We start from the raw sequence: 15,089 nt of genomic DNA on the forward strand, positions 1-15,089 counted from the left end.
GACGACTTCGATTATCCTGCCATGCTTCGAAATTTCATTTGTATCCACGAGTCGGACTCAGTCTTAAATCTCTGCTTCTAGAGGAAGACGATAAGAAACTTGTTAACCAAACAACCAACAAGAACAAGAACACAAATAACCCACGCGTCGTGTCCAAAAACTGCTGTGCAGGTGCGGGTGCATGTCAGCAAGCGCAAGTGCGCAACTACCAATCCGCCTATCCAACCAATTGGGTTTCTCCTCGCACGCACTCAGCTTCGAAGACACAGTTGCGACTTGCGAACGCTCTTTCAGCGTGTGAACATAACACTTTGCTTCCTGGAAATCCAATAAATCGTCAATCACGACCCAGCCCAGCCCCAGGTCCCAGAAGGCCAGAACTTTCATGGTCAACCCGGTCCCCTGGTGAAGTCTTGGGTCTTCACCTCATTAAAAGTAATTTCATTGGCATCTTCGTCGCTTTCTGAAGCTTCCATAATATAATATCATAATGTATTCTAGTCTATTAAGAAATCAGAAATTGCCAACAACAAATATATCAAACAAATTCGCCTTTTCATAAATTTACACTACGAAATATTAATTGAAAAAATAAATTAAATTTATAAGATTTGTACTCTCTCCTTCTCCTCCTCGTCCTCGATCGCCCAAACTTTAAGTAGCACTACTTTTGATTGCATGGAGGTCTTCGCCAAAAGCAAAGCAGTCAAGCTACGTAGCCATCTGGACAAGTACTTAGTCGCGGACGACGATCAGGAAAGGGTGCGTCAGAGCAGAAACGGAGCATCATCCGGCAAAAAAGCAACATGGATAGTCGAGTTAGTTGAGAACAAAGGCAACGTTATTCGTCTCAGGAGCTGCTACGGCAAGTACTTGACGGCTTCTAATATTCCGTTTCTGCTGGGCATGACTGGCAACAAAGTTGTCCAAGCTGTTCCTGAAGAAAAGAACATGGACTGGATATTTCAGTGGGAGCCCATCAGAGACGGCTTTCAAATCAAGCTCAAAAGTTGGTGCGGTAAGTTTTTACGTGCAAACGGCGGCACGCCACCGTGGAGGAACTCGTTGACTCATGACGAGCCTCATACTGGGTCCACCAAGAATTGGATTTTGTGGGACGTTGAGTCCGTCGAACTCCCCGAAACGGGCTCCTTTTTGGAGTATTTGTCGTCCGTTTCGAGCTTTAGCTCGGTTTCTGATGATGTTTTGGACGTCTTGTCCGACGGGGCTCTGGGTTCCGCCCCTGGGTCTCCCTTGTCAGCTGTGTCTCCGATTAAGCGTTCCAGGTTCTCACTTTTATCTCCAAACAAGGTATGTTCTTCATTTCTTTTTCTTAAATTGTTAGATAATTTATTAATTTGCTTAATCTTCTGCGTTATTACTTCATTATTTTCTTGTCTAGAAGACGATGATCATATAGTCAGTGTCGGATACAATAATTGACTAAATTATTGTTGCTATTGCTATATATGATTGACACAGACATATAATAATAGTTTAGCTGGTCACTTTAATCTAAGGTTAATTATATCTTACGATAAGAGGACAAGTGCTAAATAATATATACGTATGTATGCATGTTTGATGCATTGACATACGAGTGACAATTTAGGGTAAAAGCTTGTTTAGTCCTTATATTACGAGGTTAGTGTTCATTTAGTTTTTATATTTTTAAAAACACCTCAAAATGTCCATGTTGCTAAATATTGACACTCATGCTATTATTTTTTATTCTTTTTAACTTGTTTTTACAATATTACACTTTTATAATAATTTTTGTATATTAATACAAAATTAGATTATCAAATTAAACTCAAAAATAAAATATAAAAAAAAGGTATATAGTAATTTTTGTGGAAGCTCACATATGTCTAAAAAATTAATATTGTAAAAAATTACATTATCAATTTTTGTAGAAAAATTAATATTTTAACTTAAGAGAGTGTTCCACAAAAATTAATATATATTTTTATTATTTTTTTACTTTTTGGTGTTAAACTGGTAATTTATTTTTTTTCTTTTTAATAATGCCTAAAAAAATTATAATAATAAGGTAATATTGTAAAAATAAGTTAAAAGGAATAAAAGATAATGGCAAGAGTGTCAATAATTTATTGGTATGGATGGTTTGAGGTATTTTAAAAAATATAGGGACTAAACGGACACTAACTTCAAAATATAGAGACTAAACGAACTTTATGCATATATATGGCCGTGCCTTTGTTGTTATGAAACTTAATTTAGCATGTCATAAATCATATATATTAACACGATTAATTAAAATGTTTCACCAGTAGACACTGTGTGTCATTTTTATAAAATGACACTTCTGAGTTATGTGGATCACTCATTCACACTCCACTACAAGTGAATCTAAACAAATATTAGAAAGCACAAAACCGCACTACTCAAACAACTTTAATTAAGCACATGAACCTGCCCAAGTTTTTACTCCTGTATATCCCATTATGCGTGTCATGCCAATCATGTCATCACTTTGTCAGCAGTAGAAGGTATTTGTCTTTGTCACGAACCACCAGCACCCTCTCCACATATTTCTCTATTAACTTTATGTAGGCCAGGAAAAATATAACCAACACGAAAAGAAACAATAAGATGTACAAACTTTTGCTTGTGAAGTATGTTGTTGCTAACTCAGGTTCAAAATTTCTAAATTGGGCATCTCCTTAACCAGTTGAAGGGTTATATCTATCTAATAAAGTAAGTAAAATCCTAGCCTTTCTCATCTCCAAATTAAGTTAGATTTGTTTTGCTGCCACTTTGAGTAAGTATCTCCAGAATTCAGTAATTAATTTACGTAATAATGAAAAGGTAACCAAACTTTTACCCAACCCATGTTTCTAGTGTAATAAAAAAATAAAAAATGGAAAAAAAATCGTAAAATGGATACGCGCTAACGTAGGCGGTAAATATATGAAGAACATAAAGTCTGTGAAGTCCTTACCCTGTAGCCTGTAAAATTTATTTCAGGCGTCGAAACGTTGACCAGTTCAACGTTGTAATAAGTTTGGCCTTGAATGTCCGAAAGTACCCCCCAGCTTCTCTTAAGCTGCACGAAAGAAATCTCCGGAGCATTGCATTAGACCCATGTGTGACAAAAGTGAGGAAACTCAACTCACACGAAACTAATTAACGCCGACGCGAAAGTCAATAAAATAATTCAACAATGTAACCACACGTAACTGGCGCTGGTGAGTGGTGACTGGCCGGTGTCCATATTTTCATTTCACCGCGTGCCACCTCTCCTGTTTTCAAGTTTTTCAAGTCTATAGATTTTAGAGGGCTAATGGCTGGCTGGCTGGTGGCTGGCTGGCTCTTTCTGACCAAGACCGCCTCTACAAGTAGAAGCAATCGTCTTAGCATGGCGCATATAAATAAAATGTCTTCATATTAATTACAACAACTCCTCAACAGCTGCTTGCTTGCACATGTGAAAGAGAGAGAAAACTATAAACACACATCTTAAATCCTTCTTAATTAATTAATAATATCTGTTTTCATATTTTTGGATAGAAGACCACTTCTCAAATCTCAAGTGTGTTTTCAACGCTTTTTGTCTTAAAAAGGATTTTTAATATCTTTTGGTATATAATTTTTCAGACAGTGCCTAAACCTAAATCCAACAGAATCCAAGGCGGGATGGAGTTCTTTCACAACGCAAAAGCCGTGCGTCTACGTAGCCACCACGACAAGTTTCTCATCGCCGAGGAAGATGAAGAGTCCGTTACCCAAGACCGTAACGGATCTTCCAAGAGCGCTAAATGGACCGTGGAGCCCGTTCCCGGATCCCAGAACATAATCCGTCTCAAGAGCTGTTACGGGAAGTACTTAACGGCTTCGAACCAGCCGTTCCTGCTAGGGATGACTGGTCGGAAAGTGATTCAGTCAGTGCCCGGGAGGCTTGATTCTTCTGTTGAGTGGGAACCCGTCAGGGAAGCCAATCAAGTGAAGCTTAAGACGAGATACGGTCATTTCTTGAGAGCCAACGGGGGGTTGCCACCTTGGAGAAACTCTGTCACTCATGATATCCCTCATAGGACTGCTACTCAAGATTGGATTTTGTGGGATGTCGATGTTGTTGAGATTCAAGTTCACTCTCCATCTCCATCTCCAACCGGTCAACAACAAGCTCCGCCTCCACCCTCTATTTCCCATTCCGATTCTTTAAACTCTTACTCCTCCTCACCTTCCTCTGTTCCAATCAATTCGGGCAAATTTTCAAGACAAGAGGTTTGAGAATTGACATCCTTTATTTTTACCTTATATTTTTTTCTTTCTTGTTTTTTTAAATATATATTATAGTCTAATTAATTCTATTTTTTTTAATTTTTCTTTTCATTTTGTTTAATTTGTTTGTGATTTTTTGTTTTTCAGTCGAATGATTCTTATGTAGGTTCGCCTCCAAAGTCTGAAGGGAGGACCATATATTACCATATGGCAGACGAGACTGGAGAGGTTGATGATGATTCATTGCAGGGCTTTGCTATGACCTTTAAAGGAAATGGAGTTGATGAGTTGACTCAAAAATTGAGAGAAGAGTTGGGTATACAGGATATTGTCGTGTGTACTCGTAGTCCATTGAATGGAAAACTTTATCCTCTTCGACTGCAGCTTCCTCCAAACAATTCAGATATGCATGTTATTGTAGTTCCACAATCTTCAAAAGGTAATTTTTTTCCCCGTTTTCATTCAAATTTGATTGTCTTTTGATACTTTCTTTTAATCCAGTTTATTTACAAATTGCATATTCTAAACTCTGTGGAATGTTTTTAATAGTTTAATTTTCTCAACGCTACATGTGTCCATCTTGGTGCATGCTATACTTACTCTGATGCTCATGGTAACAACTTTTGTTGATTGTTCATTTTGTGTTCTGTTTTGGCTCAAAACAAAACTTTTGAGGTTTCAGTAGTTTCTTTCTTATTGGAATGCTAGTTGTATTGTCCTATATTTGCTTGTTTCAGTACTTCATCATGAGAAACTTTGTTTATATTATGGTGTATGAGGTAGTTCATTGAAAATGTTTCTAGCTTTTAGACATTAATTTTCTTTTTTTTCATTTTTACTTCATCTAAGTTAGCCGCCATTTTCATTCTTCCTTTCGCCTCCTTTAATTCAAATGATGCCTATGGCCTAATATAGGTTCAGTAACTTGAGAGAAACACATGTAAGACGGCAAGAGTTCTTAAGTTATCATATAATCAATTCATTGTGGTAATAAGCGTGTAAAAGCATTTAAAATTCATTTGATGAGCCTTCTTTTTTCCAGCCAATATATTTGATTTACAGGTAAGTGTAGATAATGTAGGGGTTTCAAAAACCATGAATGTAAGTGGCTATGGGCTCTTAGATGTGTAATTGGTCTAGGAAGGAGTTGGAATGCTGTGCATTTGTGGGTACCTGGGACTAGTATTGTGTATCAAGTTTATAAGTTGTTGGTTTGCACCAGCAATTCACTCATGATAGAGTGCTGGGTCTACATTCTCAGAAAGCATTTAAGATTGTGGAAAAGCTCGTAGAACAAAACTAGAAGAACAAAAATAGGCCTAAATATTTGTTCCTTCAATCCTCTCCAACAGCTTTAGGATCTAGTTTCTTGTTGCTATGGTGGAAATGTATGTTTTATGCATCGGGCCAAAATCTGACACATTTTTTAATAGAAGATATCACTTAGATGAGCATGTCAAAGATTCTTTATATTTAGTTGGTATTTTTCCCTCCTGTAAGGAAGGTTGCCCCCATTATTCACTTCTGCAAAAGTTGATTAATAATTTTTTATTTGGTATTTCACCCTTTTTGTCTGGGATGCAATTGATGTTATATCTCTGGTTTGAGCTTATTAAATCTGGTGTATTGTTATGAAATGCATGCTAAGCATATGATAGTTGTCCCTTTTTCGTAAAAGTTTGCTGGTGACAATAAGATAATGCTGCAATCATTGATAATTTTACTTGAAGCATTAGCTCACTGAGTAAACTCCCATATCCTCGATATTTCTTCCATTTATCATTGTCTATTGTGGCTTCCCTCTGTCCTTATGCCTTACCTTTTACCTTCTTTTCCTTGTTGTATCAGTGGCCAGAGAATTTTTGAAAGAACGGACTGCAAGTGATTAGTAAGACACATCGAGTCATTGTCACAATTCTGTATATTCCAAATCATGCTATTGGTATTTGAAAGCATTCAAGAGTTGATGAAATATAAAGGAGTTACCTTAGCAAATGGTGATTATATAGCCTGAATTTCAGTGGTCCAGTGGAGGGAAGTATATGTGAATGAAGTCTTCTTGCGGCGGCTGAGGATCACTACAGTACTATTTTGCCCCTTATGATATCCATAACTTCATTCTGCTTGGAAGAATTGTTTCATGTCTTTGTTGGTTCATTAATCAATTTTGTTGTAAAATATTTTTTGTCAAACCTTTTTGATGTTTGAAAATATATGTTGCCGGGTGCATGCAGTCTTGTAAATAAATGATTTGTTGGCTGGACATATCTCGCTTTTCTTCTTCTTACGCATATAACCGTCAATGGAATGAAGGCATGCAATAAGCGAATACCTGCATCACAATGATCACAGGCATGGTAGTTTGCTGAGTTATGTCGATTCTGTGGGAAATAGAAATGCAGATAGAACAGAACTCAAACAGAATAGAATATTTACAAGGCATAACGACCAGGAAAAGCAATCAATGCTCTAGGTGATATAGCGGTGCGGCTGTGGGGAACGATGCATTTTGCAAATGAGAAGATGAGTTGGAACAGGGGATCATGTGAGAGTAATTAGAGGAGCTAATGATTTGATTGAAAATGTAATATTTATAAACAACATAAATAATTAAAGGAGAATGATGTAGAACTTTGGACGCTTTACAGGCTGGTGTGGCAGATCAAGATTCCAATTTGATTGACTTGTTAGCCTTAACAAATTATAAATAATGGTGGTTGGCGCCCGGTTAATGTTCATGTATGGATTGATATTCAATTCAGGGTCTTTTCATCATGTGGAAGGAGCAAACATTGCACACAGGAAAATCCCAAGGATACCTAATGCCTGTAGGCCAGAAATTGGAGCCCATGTTTCATTCAACTCATAATGATAAAGAGTAGTTGCTTGATGTGCATGTAAAGTGAGCATTATTCGAGCTTCTCTATAGGACAATATTTATGCCGACATCTTATTTAGTTACAACAGATCCTTTCCATTCTGCCAATTTGTGAGAGCAATTTGCAAATAGAGGTATAGAGATTGTCTTCGCTTACTTGAGTTTGCTTATGGAAGCATTTACAGGTAGGATTTTGAGGTGATGGTAGACAAGCTGTTAACACTACGATACCTTGCCTTGCATGATTATGAACAATGAATTCTTTTACCCAACTGTCATATCACCAAATTACCAATAATCCATGCACGAGCATGAACCATCTTTGAAGTGATGAAATCTGGCACGATCTCTCACAATAATCTCAACATTGAAGATTCTGGATATCAATTTTGTTACCTCGTGACAGTCCTTGCATACCCGAAGATTCTTAAAAACACGAATTGGCATGCCTGGTTTCAAGTTTAAGATTCCCAAAGCAATGGCAAGCCTCTCACTGTGCAGCCTGAGTGAGCTTTGTTTGCCATCGTCAAGCTCATCAACCATGGCTGCCTGTGAATAATCTGGTGTATACCCTCTAGATTTCAGTTTTTCATCAATTAAATCCAGAACCCCATATATTTGTTTAGTTTGAGGATGAGAGGTATCCCCCGCAAAAAATTCATGAGCAATGCCATCTATCTCTATTGAACTACAGCCAGGCTCTTTTGTTACGCCTTTATCCGTCATCAATTTCCTAACCAACCCAACATCATTCCACCTCCGAGCCGACGCATAGACTCTTGACAGAAGCACATAAACACCACTGCAAATGCCTCCTTCAGATTCGATAATCTGCTTAGCCACTTCTTCACTTAGCACGACACTTGCATGTTTCTTGCAACAAGCATCGAGAAGACTCCTCCATATTACCGCATCGGGCTTCATTGGCATGTTTGACACAAGATGAAGTGCTTCATCGATGTTCCCAGCACGAGCAAGAAGATCAACCAGACAGCCGTAGTGCTCTAGTACAGGTGTAATATTGTACTCGTTTATCATCACATCAAAATAATCCCGGCCCTCGCTAACCATCCCCATATGGTTACAAGCACTTAAAACACCGACAAACGTGATGGAATTGGGCGAAAAACTCTCCTCTTCGACCAAGCGATCAAAATATTTCAAAGCTGCCTCTGCTCGCCCGTGCAAGGCAAATCCCAGAATTATCGAATTCCATGAAGTTAAATCACGTTTAGGCATGCTCTCAAAGACCTGTCGAGCTATATCTAACGACCCACATTTGCAATACATATCAATTAAAGAATTGTTAACCAAAACGTCGGTAACTAAACTGTGGTCACAGTGTCTCAAAATATAAGCATGTGCCCACGTACCAAGAGACAAAGTAGCCAAACCAGCACAAGCACTTGTAATACTCTGAAATGTATATCCATCAGGCTCAAACAAAATCTGCATTCGACGGAACAGCTTCAACGCAGAATCAAACTCACCAAACTGAACAAAGGCATCAATCATGACATTCCACGAAACCAAGCTTCTCTCAAGCATATTGTCGAACACTTTGTTTGCTAAGTCCAAGTGCCCACAGGTGGCATAAAAATGAATCAAGCTGTTATTTATGTACACATCCGAGGCCAACCCACGTTTAAAAATGTGGGCATGCGCTTGTTTTCCTTGAGAGAAAGCAAACAAGTAAGCACAAGCTTTTAAAGCAAAAGGGAAGGTATGTTTATCGGGCAAAACGTTTCCCTGCTCTATCATTCTTTGAAAAAGCACGATAGCTTGTGGCTTGGCATCAACGCTTCGCGCGCAGGCTCTGATGAGAGTGTTCCACGTAAAGGAATTGGGGTTCTCGATTTGATAAAAAACACGAAATGCATAGTCAAGGTCAGCAAAGGACGCAAAGTGAATGATTCTACTGTAAATAAGCAGCGTTTTGTGTTGCTGAGGCAACGCGGTACGGAGAGCTTGAGCGTGAATTTGTTTAAGCTGTGACATGCTTTTACATTCGGTTAAGGAAGAGAGAAGACTGCTGTGATTGTTAAATGAACCCTCATTTCTGTTGTTGTTGAAGATAGAGTGCGAGTGTGTTTGAGGAGTTGGTGGGCCCCCTTGTACAATTGCCACAGCCATTTTCTTAGTTATGCCTGCTCCTTGCTGCCTGCTGCCTACTGCCGCTGCTGCTGGGCATTCCCTACAAACACCCAGACTGCTACTGAGCTTTTTATATTATTATTTATTTCACACACCCACCCCGACCGAGCCGTAATGATTGAGAATCCATTATTTATTATTTATTTTTATTACATTTTATTTCACCACCCACCCCGACCGAGACGTAACGATTGAGAATCCATTATTTATTTATTTATTTTATTACATGAGATTATTGTTCAAATTATAACTCATATTACATTATATTTTATTTCACACATCCACCCCGACCGAGCCGTAATGATTGAGAATTCATTATTTATTTATTTTTTTTATTACATGAGACTATTGCTCAAACTACAACTCATATTACCTAAGATTATAATTGATATTTACAAATTAGATTGTTACTAGGACCAACTTACATCAATGCCTTACATCAATATTAATGGAGCTCTGCTCAGATTTTAACCCTCATAAATATTCGATAAATGTCTATTTCTCACTCTTGGATAAGAAAGAAAATTACCTTCACTCAATTTTAATTGAGAAAAAAAATATCCCCACAATGCATTTGTGGGGGTTCGAACTGCTGCCCTCCAACTGCCCTGACCACTCGGCCTTTGGTAAGGACTGAGTAATAATCACTTTAAAAGCAAATAATAATCACTTTATTTGTAATTATCATTGATTAAATCATTAGTGGAAGTGGGACTAGGGGGATAATCCTCTTATTATTTTCTTATTGGTAAGGACTGAGTAAGGAATAACGCTATCTTATTAATTATAGGTAAGATATTGTTATCAGAAAACAATGGAACTTCAATCTTCCAACTTCATAGATACTACTGCGTCGCGGTGCATTCCAGCTAACAATTAAATTTAATGTATTACTACTACCACTCCTCTCATTTCCCAATTCCTACTACTGCACTGCACGTTCGTTTTTTAATGTCATTTTTGCTAGCCTAAGGTGCTTGTTATTACCGTTGACTTCTGAAAGACTGTATGATTAATTATTATTTAAGAATTAATGTCAAGTTTTTGCTGCTATTGATCACAATCACAACACTTGTCACATGCCCAAAATGTTATAGATAGATTACAACTTTAATTCTAATCAAATTCACTAAATTCATGATCCTACAGTAAAATAAAATAAAGTTGACTCGATTAGAATAAACTAATCGACACTGAGAGATTTGTTTTGTTTGTTTGTTTGGTGGAGGAATGGTGTAAGTGAGTTATCGAACGGTTCAACAATACAATTGTGGTCAATCAAACAACTAAAAAGATTACTCGAGGGTTAATGTAACTTTAGCTGCTGCGGCTTCTGAAATACATTCAAACTCAAAATCTAGTCAATCATATTAGCAGAGGATTTTTTGTTCTTTTTAAATTTTTTAACCATCAAAGGAACTTAACGTAATATTAAAGTAAATTAAATGAGATAACAAATTAATTAAAAATTGAAAAGCAGTTTAGTTTAGTTGAAACTAACCAAGTAAATAAAAGATAGCTTAATAAAAGAAAAAAGAGAAAAAAAAAAAAAACGAAACGTATTGGCTTTCACGACCTTATGACGAGCGACAGCTGTGGCTGCAAGAACCTCTTGTAATTATAATTTTCTTTTAAAAGAAAAGAAAAAAAAAAAGTAGAGAGAAACGCCGTAGCCGTACGTAACCAGATGCGGCAAAAGCATAGGAGGCGTGCCCCGCGAGTGCGAGTGCAAAATCAAAATCGATGAACAAACAAACAAATAACGGCCGACTCGCCGTTACTCACTCTTCTCTTCATAATATAATAACCGTCAAATTCAACTCTTTAGCTTCCTCCGTCCGTCTCTGCGCTCTACATATTCATTCATTCATCGTAACGAATAACGATTAACTAACCTCCCTCTCCAGTCTCCACTCCTCCTACAATACAATAATAATACTTTGATGGTCCAGTTCTTATAACAAACACCTTCCTTATTATTACTCGGTCTCTGTCTCTCGTTTGTACATCTCATGATTGAATTCTGATTCACACCGACACCGACACGGTCGAATAGAATTTTAGAATAGAATGGGAGTGGATTATTATAACATACTGAAAGTGAGCCGCGGCGCTACTGAAGATGACTTGAAGAAGTCTTACAAAAGACTCGCCATGAAGTGGCATCCCGACAAGAATCCCGCCACCAATCAACAGGCCGAAGCCAAGTTTAAACTCATCTCCGAGGCCTATGACGTCTTGAGTGATCCCCGTAAGCGCCAGATCTATGATCTCTACGGCCCCGAGGGTTTGAAGGCCTCCGACTTCGGCACGCCCTCCTATCATCATCCCCACGACATCAAGCCCTGTGCTACTCGCAACAATAATAACAACAATCATAGAGCTGGGGGTGCTGGGCCCAAGCCCACCCCGACGCCCATTGAGACCCAATTGCTGTGTACCTTGGAGGAGCTTTACAAAGGTGCTAGAAAAAAGATGAAGATTTCTCGCGTTCTTCCTGATCATTTTGGGTATTGCCCTGTTTTCTCTCTCTCTCTCTCTCTCTCTTTTTCTTTCTTTCTTTGTATCATTATTATTATTCATGCCCAAAATCTATTTCCTTTTTCATTTTTTATGTCTTTGATTATTATTATTTTTTTGGTTTTTTGTATAATTGTCTGCCTGTGTGGAAATCATTGATGATGAATAATGTTAATATCTGTAATGTAGGCGCTCAACTAATTATTAATATTATAAATATTTTGAATTTGATAGGCAAATCTTACATTTGCCCCTTGATTACCTGTTTCTTCATACAGTTTTGCTGCTCCACAGGGACATTTATTATCATAATATGGATGTAGATCGCTGGATTTTAAATTTGTTTAAAATGGTTTTTACAAATAATCTTGTACAAAGGCAGCATCAATGTGAAGTAGGTTTATGTTTCAATGACTTCGATTTAATTGTGTTGCAGCAAGCCAATCACTGTCCAGGAGATCCTGAAAATTGACATTAAACCTGGCTGGAAGAAAGGAACCAAGATCACTTTCCCCGAGAAAGGAAACCAGGAACCTGGTCTACCTGCGGCTGATCTTATCTTTGTGGTGGAAGAGAAACCTCATGCTGTTTTCCAGAGGGACGGGAACGATCTGGTGGTCAATCACAAAATCTCACTGCTGGAGGCCCTCACAGGGCTGTCTCTTAACTTGACAGCCTTAGATGGCAGGAGTCTTACACTCCCAGTGACCGATATAATCCAACCAGGCAGTGAAGTGGTGATCCCAAACGAAGGAATGCCCATTTCAAAAGACCCCAGCAAGAAGGGGAATCTTATTATCAAGTTTGATATTATGTTTCCATCAAGGCTCACTGCAGAACAGAAATCTGATTTGAAGAGAGCACTGGGTGGAGTCTATATGTAGCTTGAAAATTCAAGCTGGATTGATGCTGATACCAGAGTTAATTAGATGTAAATATGTTAAATTTTCTGCTGTTGGAGTGGAAGATTGTGCATACGCTGCTAGTGGGAAAGACAAGCTTTAACGGTTCAAATCAATGCATTCTTTGTAGTGTTTTGCGGCTGGACACGGGTAAATCTTCTGCATCTCTGTATATGACGCAAGTTTTTGTTGGCTTTCAAACTCTTAATATGTATACTAATTGTGTAGTATTAGTTCTCTGATCAAGTTCTAAGGTGGAAAAAAAAAACTGTTTGTATTCATCTTGCAAATAGTAAACTGTGATCTGTTGACCATATTGAAATTGCAAATAAAGCGCTGATACAGTATCCTCACCCGAGATAAGGCGTAAGAACAAGAAGCAGAAAGAAATGATTAAGAAAAAAAAGGGGGGGGGGGGGAGGGAATAACATAACAAAGCAAACAATTGCTTGACATAGAGATCGCAATCTTATTTACAACACACTGGTGATTGTGCGTCTTAAATCTTAATGATGACAAGAATCTTGATCGGGACACCGTGATGCTTCAATATTCCTGTCAGTTGCGGCGCTTCTCCGTCTTCATCTGTAGTTCATCCTTCTTGGCTCCCACCACCCTATCAATTTCTTTGCCTCTTTTAACCAGAACGAACGTTGGGAGCACGTCAATCAGATCAAATGCCTTGGCTGCTTCCTGTTTTCATTCATATGTTTCAGTTATAAGCATAAGAAAACAAGAATGAATCGGGCTTCGGAGAGAAGAGAAGAAAGATCAGGAATGAATCAGGGGAATACCGGCAACCAGTCAACATCAATCTTGATGAATTGGACATCAGTGTACATGGCGGCAAAGTCTTTAACATACGGGTCGATAAATTTGCAAGGTCCGCACCATGCAGCCGTGTAATAGATCACCACCTTCAGCACCCAAAACACAACATTACCGCCATCGTAAATATTCAAAACCATTTATACAGTATATTAAACAAAAACCTGTTTCATTAGTCATTACCAATCTGTCGGACTGTTTGGAGGCTTCATATTGAGATCTCCACTGATGCTTGGATTGCAATTCCATGACCAGAGGCGTCTTCGCATGAATGAATCCGTGAGGATTTTCTAAACTGGACACGTTTGCTCCCATATTTCAGAGTTTGCTAGTTACACAAGAAGTTGAAGATATCTGAAGAAACAAATGCTTAAAATAGAAGGGCTTGAGAGGAAAGTTTTTTGCCTTGTTATTTCACCATTCGGTGGTAACCTACTAGCCTCTTTATATAAGGTTCGACACAATATGGTACCAATATTAACGACGGGGTTCTTTTTTTGGGGGGGAAATAAATAAATAAAATGGTATATGATTCTATTCCCTTTGTTTTGACATGGCCTACACACATTTCAGGCCGCAGAATTAATTAACCAACAGAACTTGAATTTATCTTGATTTAAATGGGATGAAAAAGAAACAAAAAAGGATTCTGTTTTAGCTGTCCCATCACATCCGTTGCAAATCAAAGCATTGTTATTGGTCTTAGAAATTAATATTGATTAAGAAGTGAGCTAATTCGTGATTCTCATAGCTGTGTAATGGAAGGGGTTGGGGGAGGAGAACTATAAGATAAAAATAAATTCAGGAATAGAATGTAAAGCAACATGCCGTCGTGTAACAAAACTCTTGAGCATTTAAGAAGCACAAGGAAAAAATAATAATACTTCAAAGGAACTAACAATCTCTGAAAGCATTTCTAATGATCTAGTTGACGATTATTATATAACTGGTTTGAGCATTTTGTAATGGTGAGATGCTGGAGCCATACCTTTAATTGTGGCTCAGTTTGAGAGCATCTTTCTTTCCAAATGGTCCTTAATCCAAATATGAAGTTCCACTTGCGCCATTAAATTCCTTTCAAGTACGGGAAGAAGAATATTGATTGTTACTACAGTAAATGCATTTGCATATTAAAGGAGGAAAAAAAATAAAAAATAAAAAAAAGGCAAGATAATCTTCTTCTTAGTGACGTGATCTAGCTATTCTGTTTCTAATTTCTCCGTTCTTTAAATATTATACTTTCTTATACACAGTGAAAATTATAGGTGATTCATTCATTTATTTAAGAATGAAGAACAATGACCAATGGGCCTTTGGTTCAGTGGAAGAGCCCTTGCACTTAGAATAATGAGTGCAAGGGTTCGAGCCTCCATAAAAGCATTTATGGGGCTTATTTACAATTCTTCCTCAATTATCACATAATTGAGTTGAGCCAGTCTATTCCTCACGAAATGTGAGTAGAGTGGACAGCCCTCGAATATTTGAGAGGGTTTGAAGAATTTGGGCAGCGCTTCAGAGGAGTACATGCCACGATGAAGGTCCCAATTGTAGAATCTGTG

General features: G+C 37.9%; 4 protein-coding genes across 4 annotated transcripts; 2 read left to right on the forward strand and 2 right to left on the reverse strand.

The window, feature by feature from the left end:
- Nucleotides 1-66: 66 nt before the first annotated feature.
- On the forward strand, nucleotides 67-6,511 carry LOC18043629. Its single transcript, XM_006438490.2, has 4 exons — nucleotides 67-1,311; nucleotides 3,622-4,251; nucleotides 4,396-4,687; nucleotides 6,097-6,511. Exons 1-4 carry the CDS (start codon nucleotides 679-681, stop codon nucleotides 6,135-6,137), a joined length of 1,596 nt encoding a protein of 531 aa, XP_006438553.1. The 5' UTR covers nucleotides 67-678; the 3' UTR covers nucleotides 6,138-6,511.
- A 100-nt stretch (nucleotides 6,512-6,611) lies between these two features.
- On the reverse strand, nucleotides 6,612-9,368 carry LOC18043630 (pentatricopeptide repeat-containing protein At1g59720, chloroplastic/mitochondrial). The gene has a single exon (XM_024185461.1). It carries the CDS (start codon nucleotides 9,257-9,259, stop codon nucleotides 7,415-7,417), a length of 1,845 nt encoding a protein of 614 aa, XP_024041229.1. The 5' UTR covers nucleotides 9,260-9,368; the 3' UTR covers nucleotides 6,612-7,414.
- Nucleotides 9,369-10,844: 1,476 nt separating this feature from the next.
- LOC18043631 (dnaJ homolog subfamily B member 1) lies at nucleotides 10,845-13,108 on the forward strand. The gene is made up of 2 exons (XM_006438493.2): nucleotides 10,845-11,790; nucleotides 12,237-13,108. Exons 1-2 carry the CDS (start codon nucleotides 11,351-11,353, stop codon nucleotides 12,682-12,684), a joined length of 888 nt encoding a protein of 295 aa, XP_006438556.1. The 5' UTR covers nucleotides 10,845-11,350; the 3' UTR covers nucleotides 12,685-13,108.
- On the reverse strand, nucleotides 13,107-13,965 carry LOC18044463 (thioredoxin H7). The gene is made up of 3 exons (XM_006438492.2): nucleotides 13,714-13,965; nucleotides 13,497-13,619; nucleotides 13,107-13,395 (listed from the first exon to the last, which is right to left on the reverse strand). The coding sequence occupies exons 1-3, from the start codon at nucleotides 13,843-13,845 to the stop codon at nucleotides 13,261-13,263; spliced, it is 390 nt and encodes a 129-aa protein (XP_006438555.1). The 5' UTR covers nucleotides 13,846-13,965; the 3' UTR covers nucleotides 13,107-13,260.
- Nucleotides 13,966-15,089: the final 1,124 nt, after the last annotated feature.

The sequence above is a fragment of the Citrus clementina genome, unplaced genomic scaffold (assembly GCF_000493195.1).
Source record: "Citrus clementina cultivar Clemenules unplaced genomic scaffold, Citrus_clementina_v1.0 scaffold_4, whole genome shotgun sequence".
NCBI lineage: Eukaryota > Viridiplantae > Streptophyta > Magnoliopsida > Sapindales > Rutaceae > Citrus > Citrus x clementina.

Coding starts and splice junctions, on each gene's coding strand:
- LOC18044463 (XM_006438492.2), bottom strand. CDS start 13,845: ATGGGAGCAAACGTGTCCAGTTTAGAAAATCCTCACGGATTCATTCAT. Junction 13,620..13,713: donor CCAAACAGTCCGACAGATTG/GTAATGACTAAT, acceptor TGGGTGCTGAAG/GTGGTGATCTATTACACGGC. Junction 13,396..13,496: donor TTGATGTTGACTGGTTGCCG/GTATTCCCCTGA, acceptor GAATGAAAACAG/GAAGCAGCCAAGGCATTTGA.
- LOC18043629 (XM_006438490.2), top strand. CDS start 679: ATGGAGGTCTTCGCCAAAAGCAAAGCAGTCAAGCTACGTAGCCATCTG. Junction 1,312..3,621: donor CACTTTTATCTCCAAACAAG/GTATGTTCTTCA, acceptor ATAATTTTTCAG/ACAGTGCCTAAACCTAAATC. Junction 4,688..6,096: donor AGTTCCACAATCTTCAAAAG/GTAATTTTTTTC, acceptor TTGTTGTATCAG/TGGCCAGAGAATTTTTGAAA.
- LOC18043631 (XM_006438493.2), top strand. CDS start 11,351: ATGGGAGTGGATTATTATAACATACTGAAAGTGAGCCGCGGCGCTACT. Junction 11,791..12,236: donor GTTCTTCCTGATCATTTTGG/GTATTGCCCTGT, acceptor ATTGTGTTGCAG/CAAGCCAATCACTGTCCAGG.
- LOC18043630 (XM_024185461.1), bottom strand. CDS start 9,259: ATGGCTGTGGCAATTGTACAAGGGGGCCCACCAACTCCTCAAACACAC.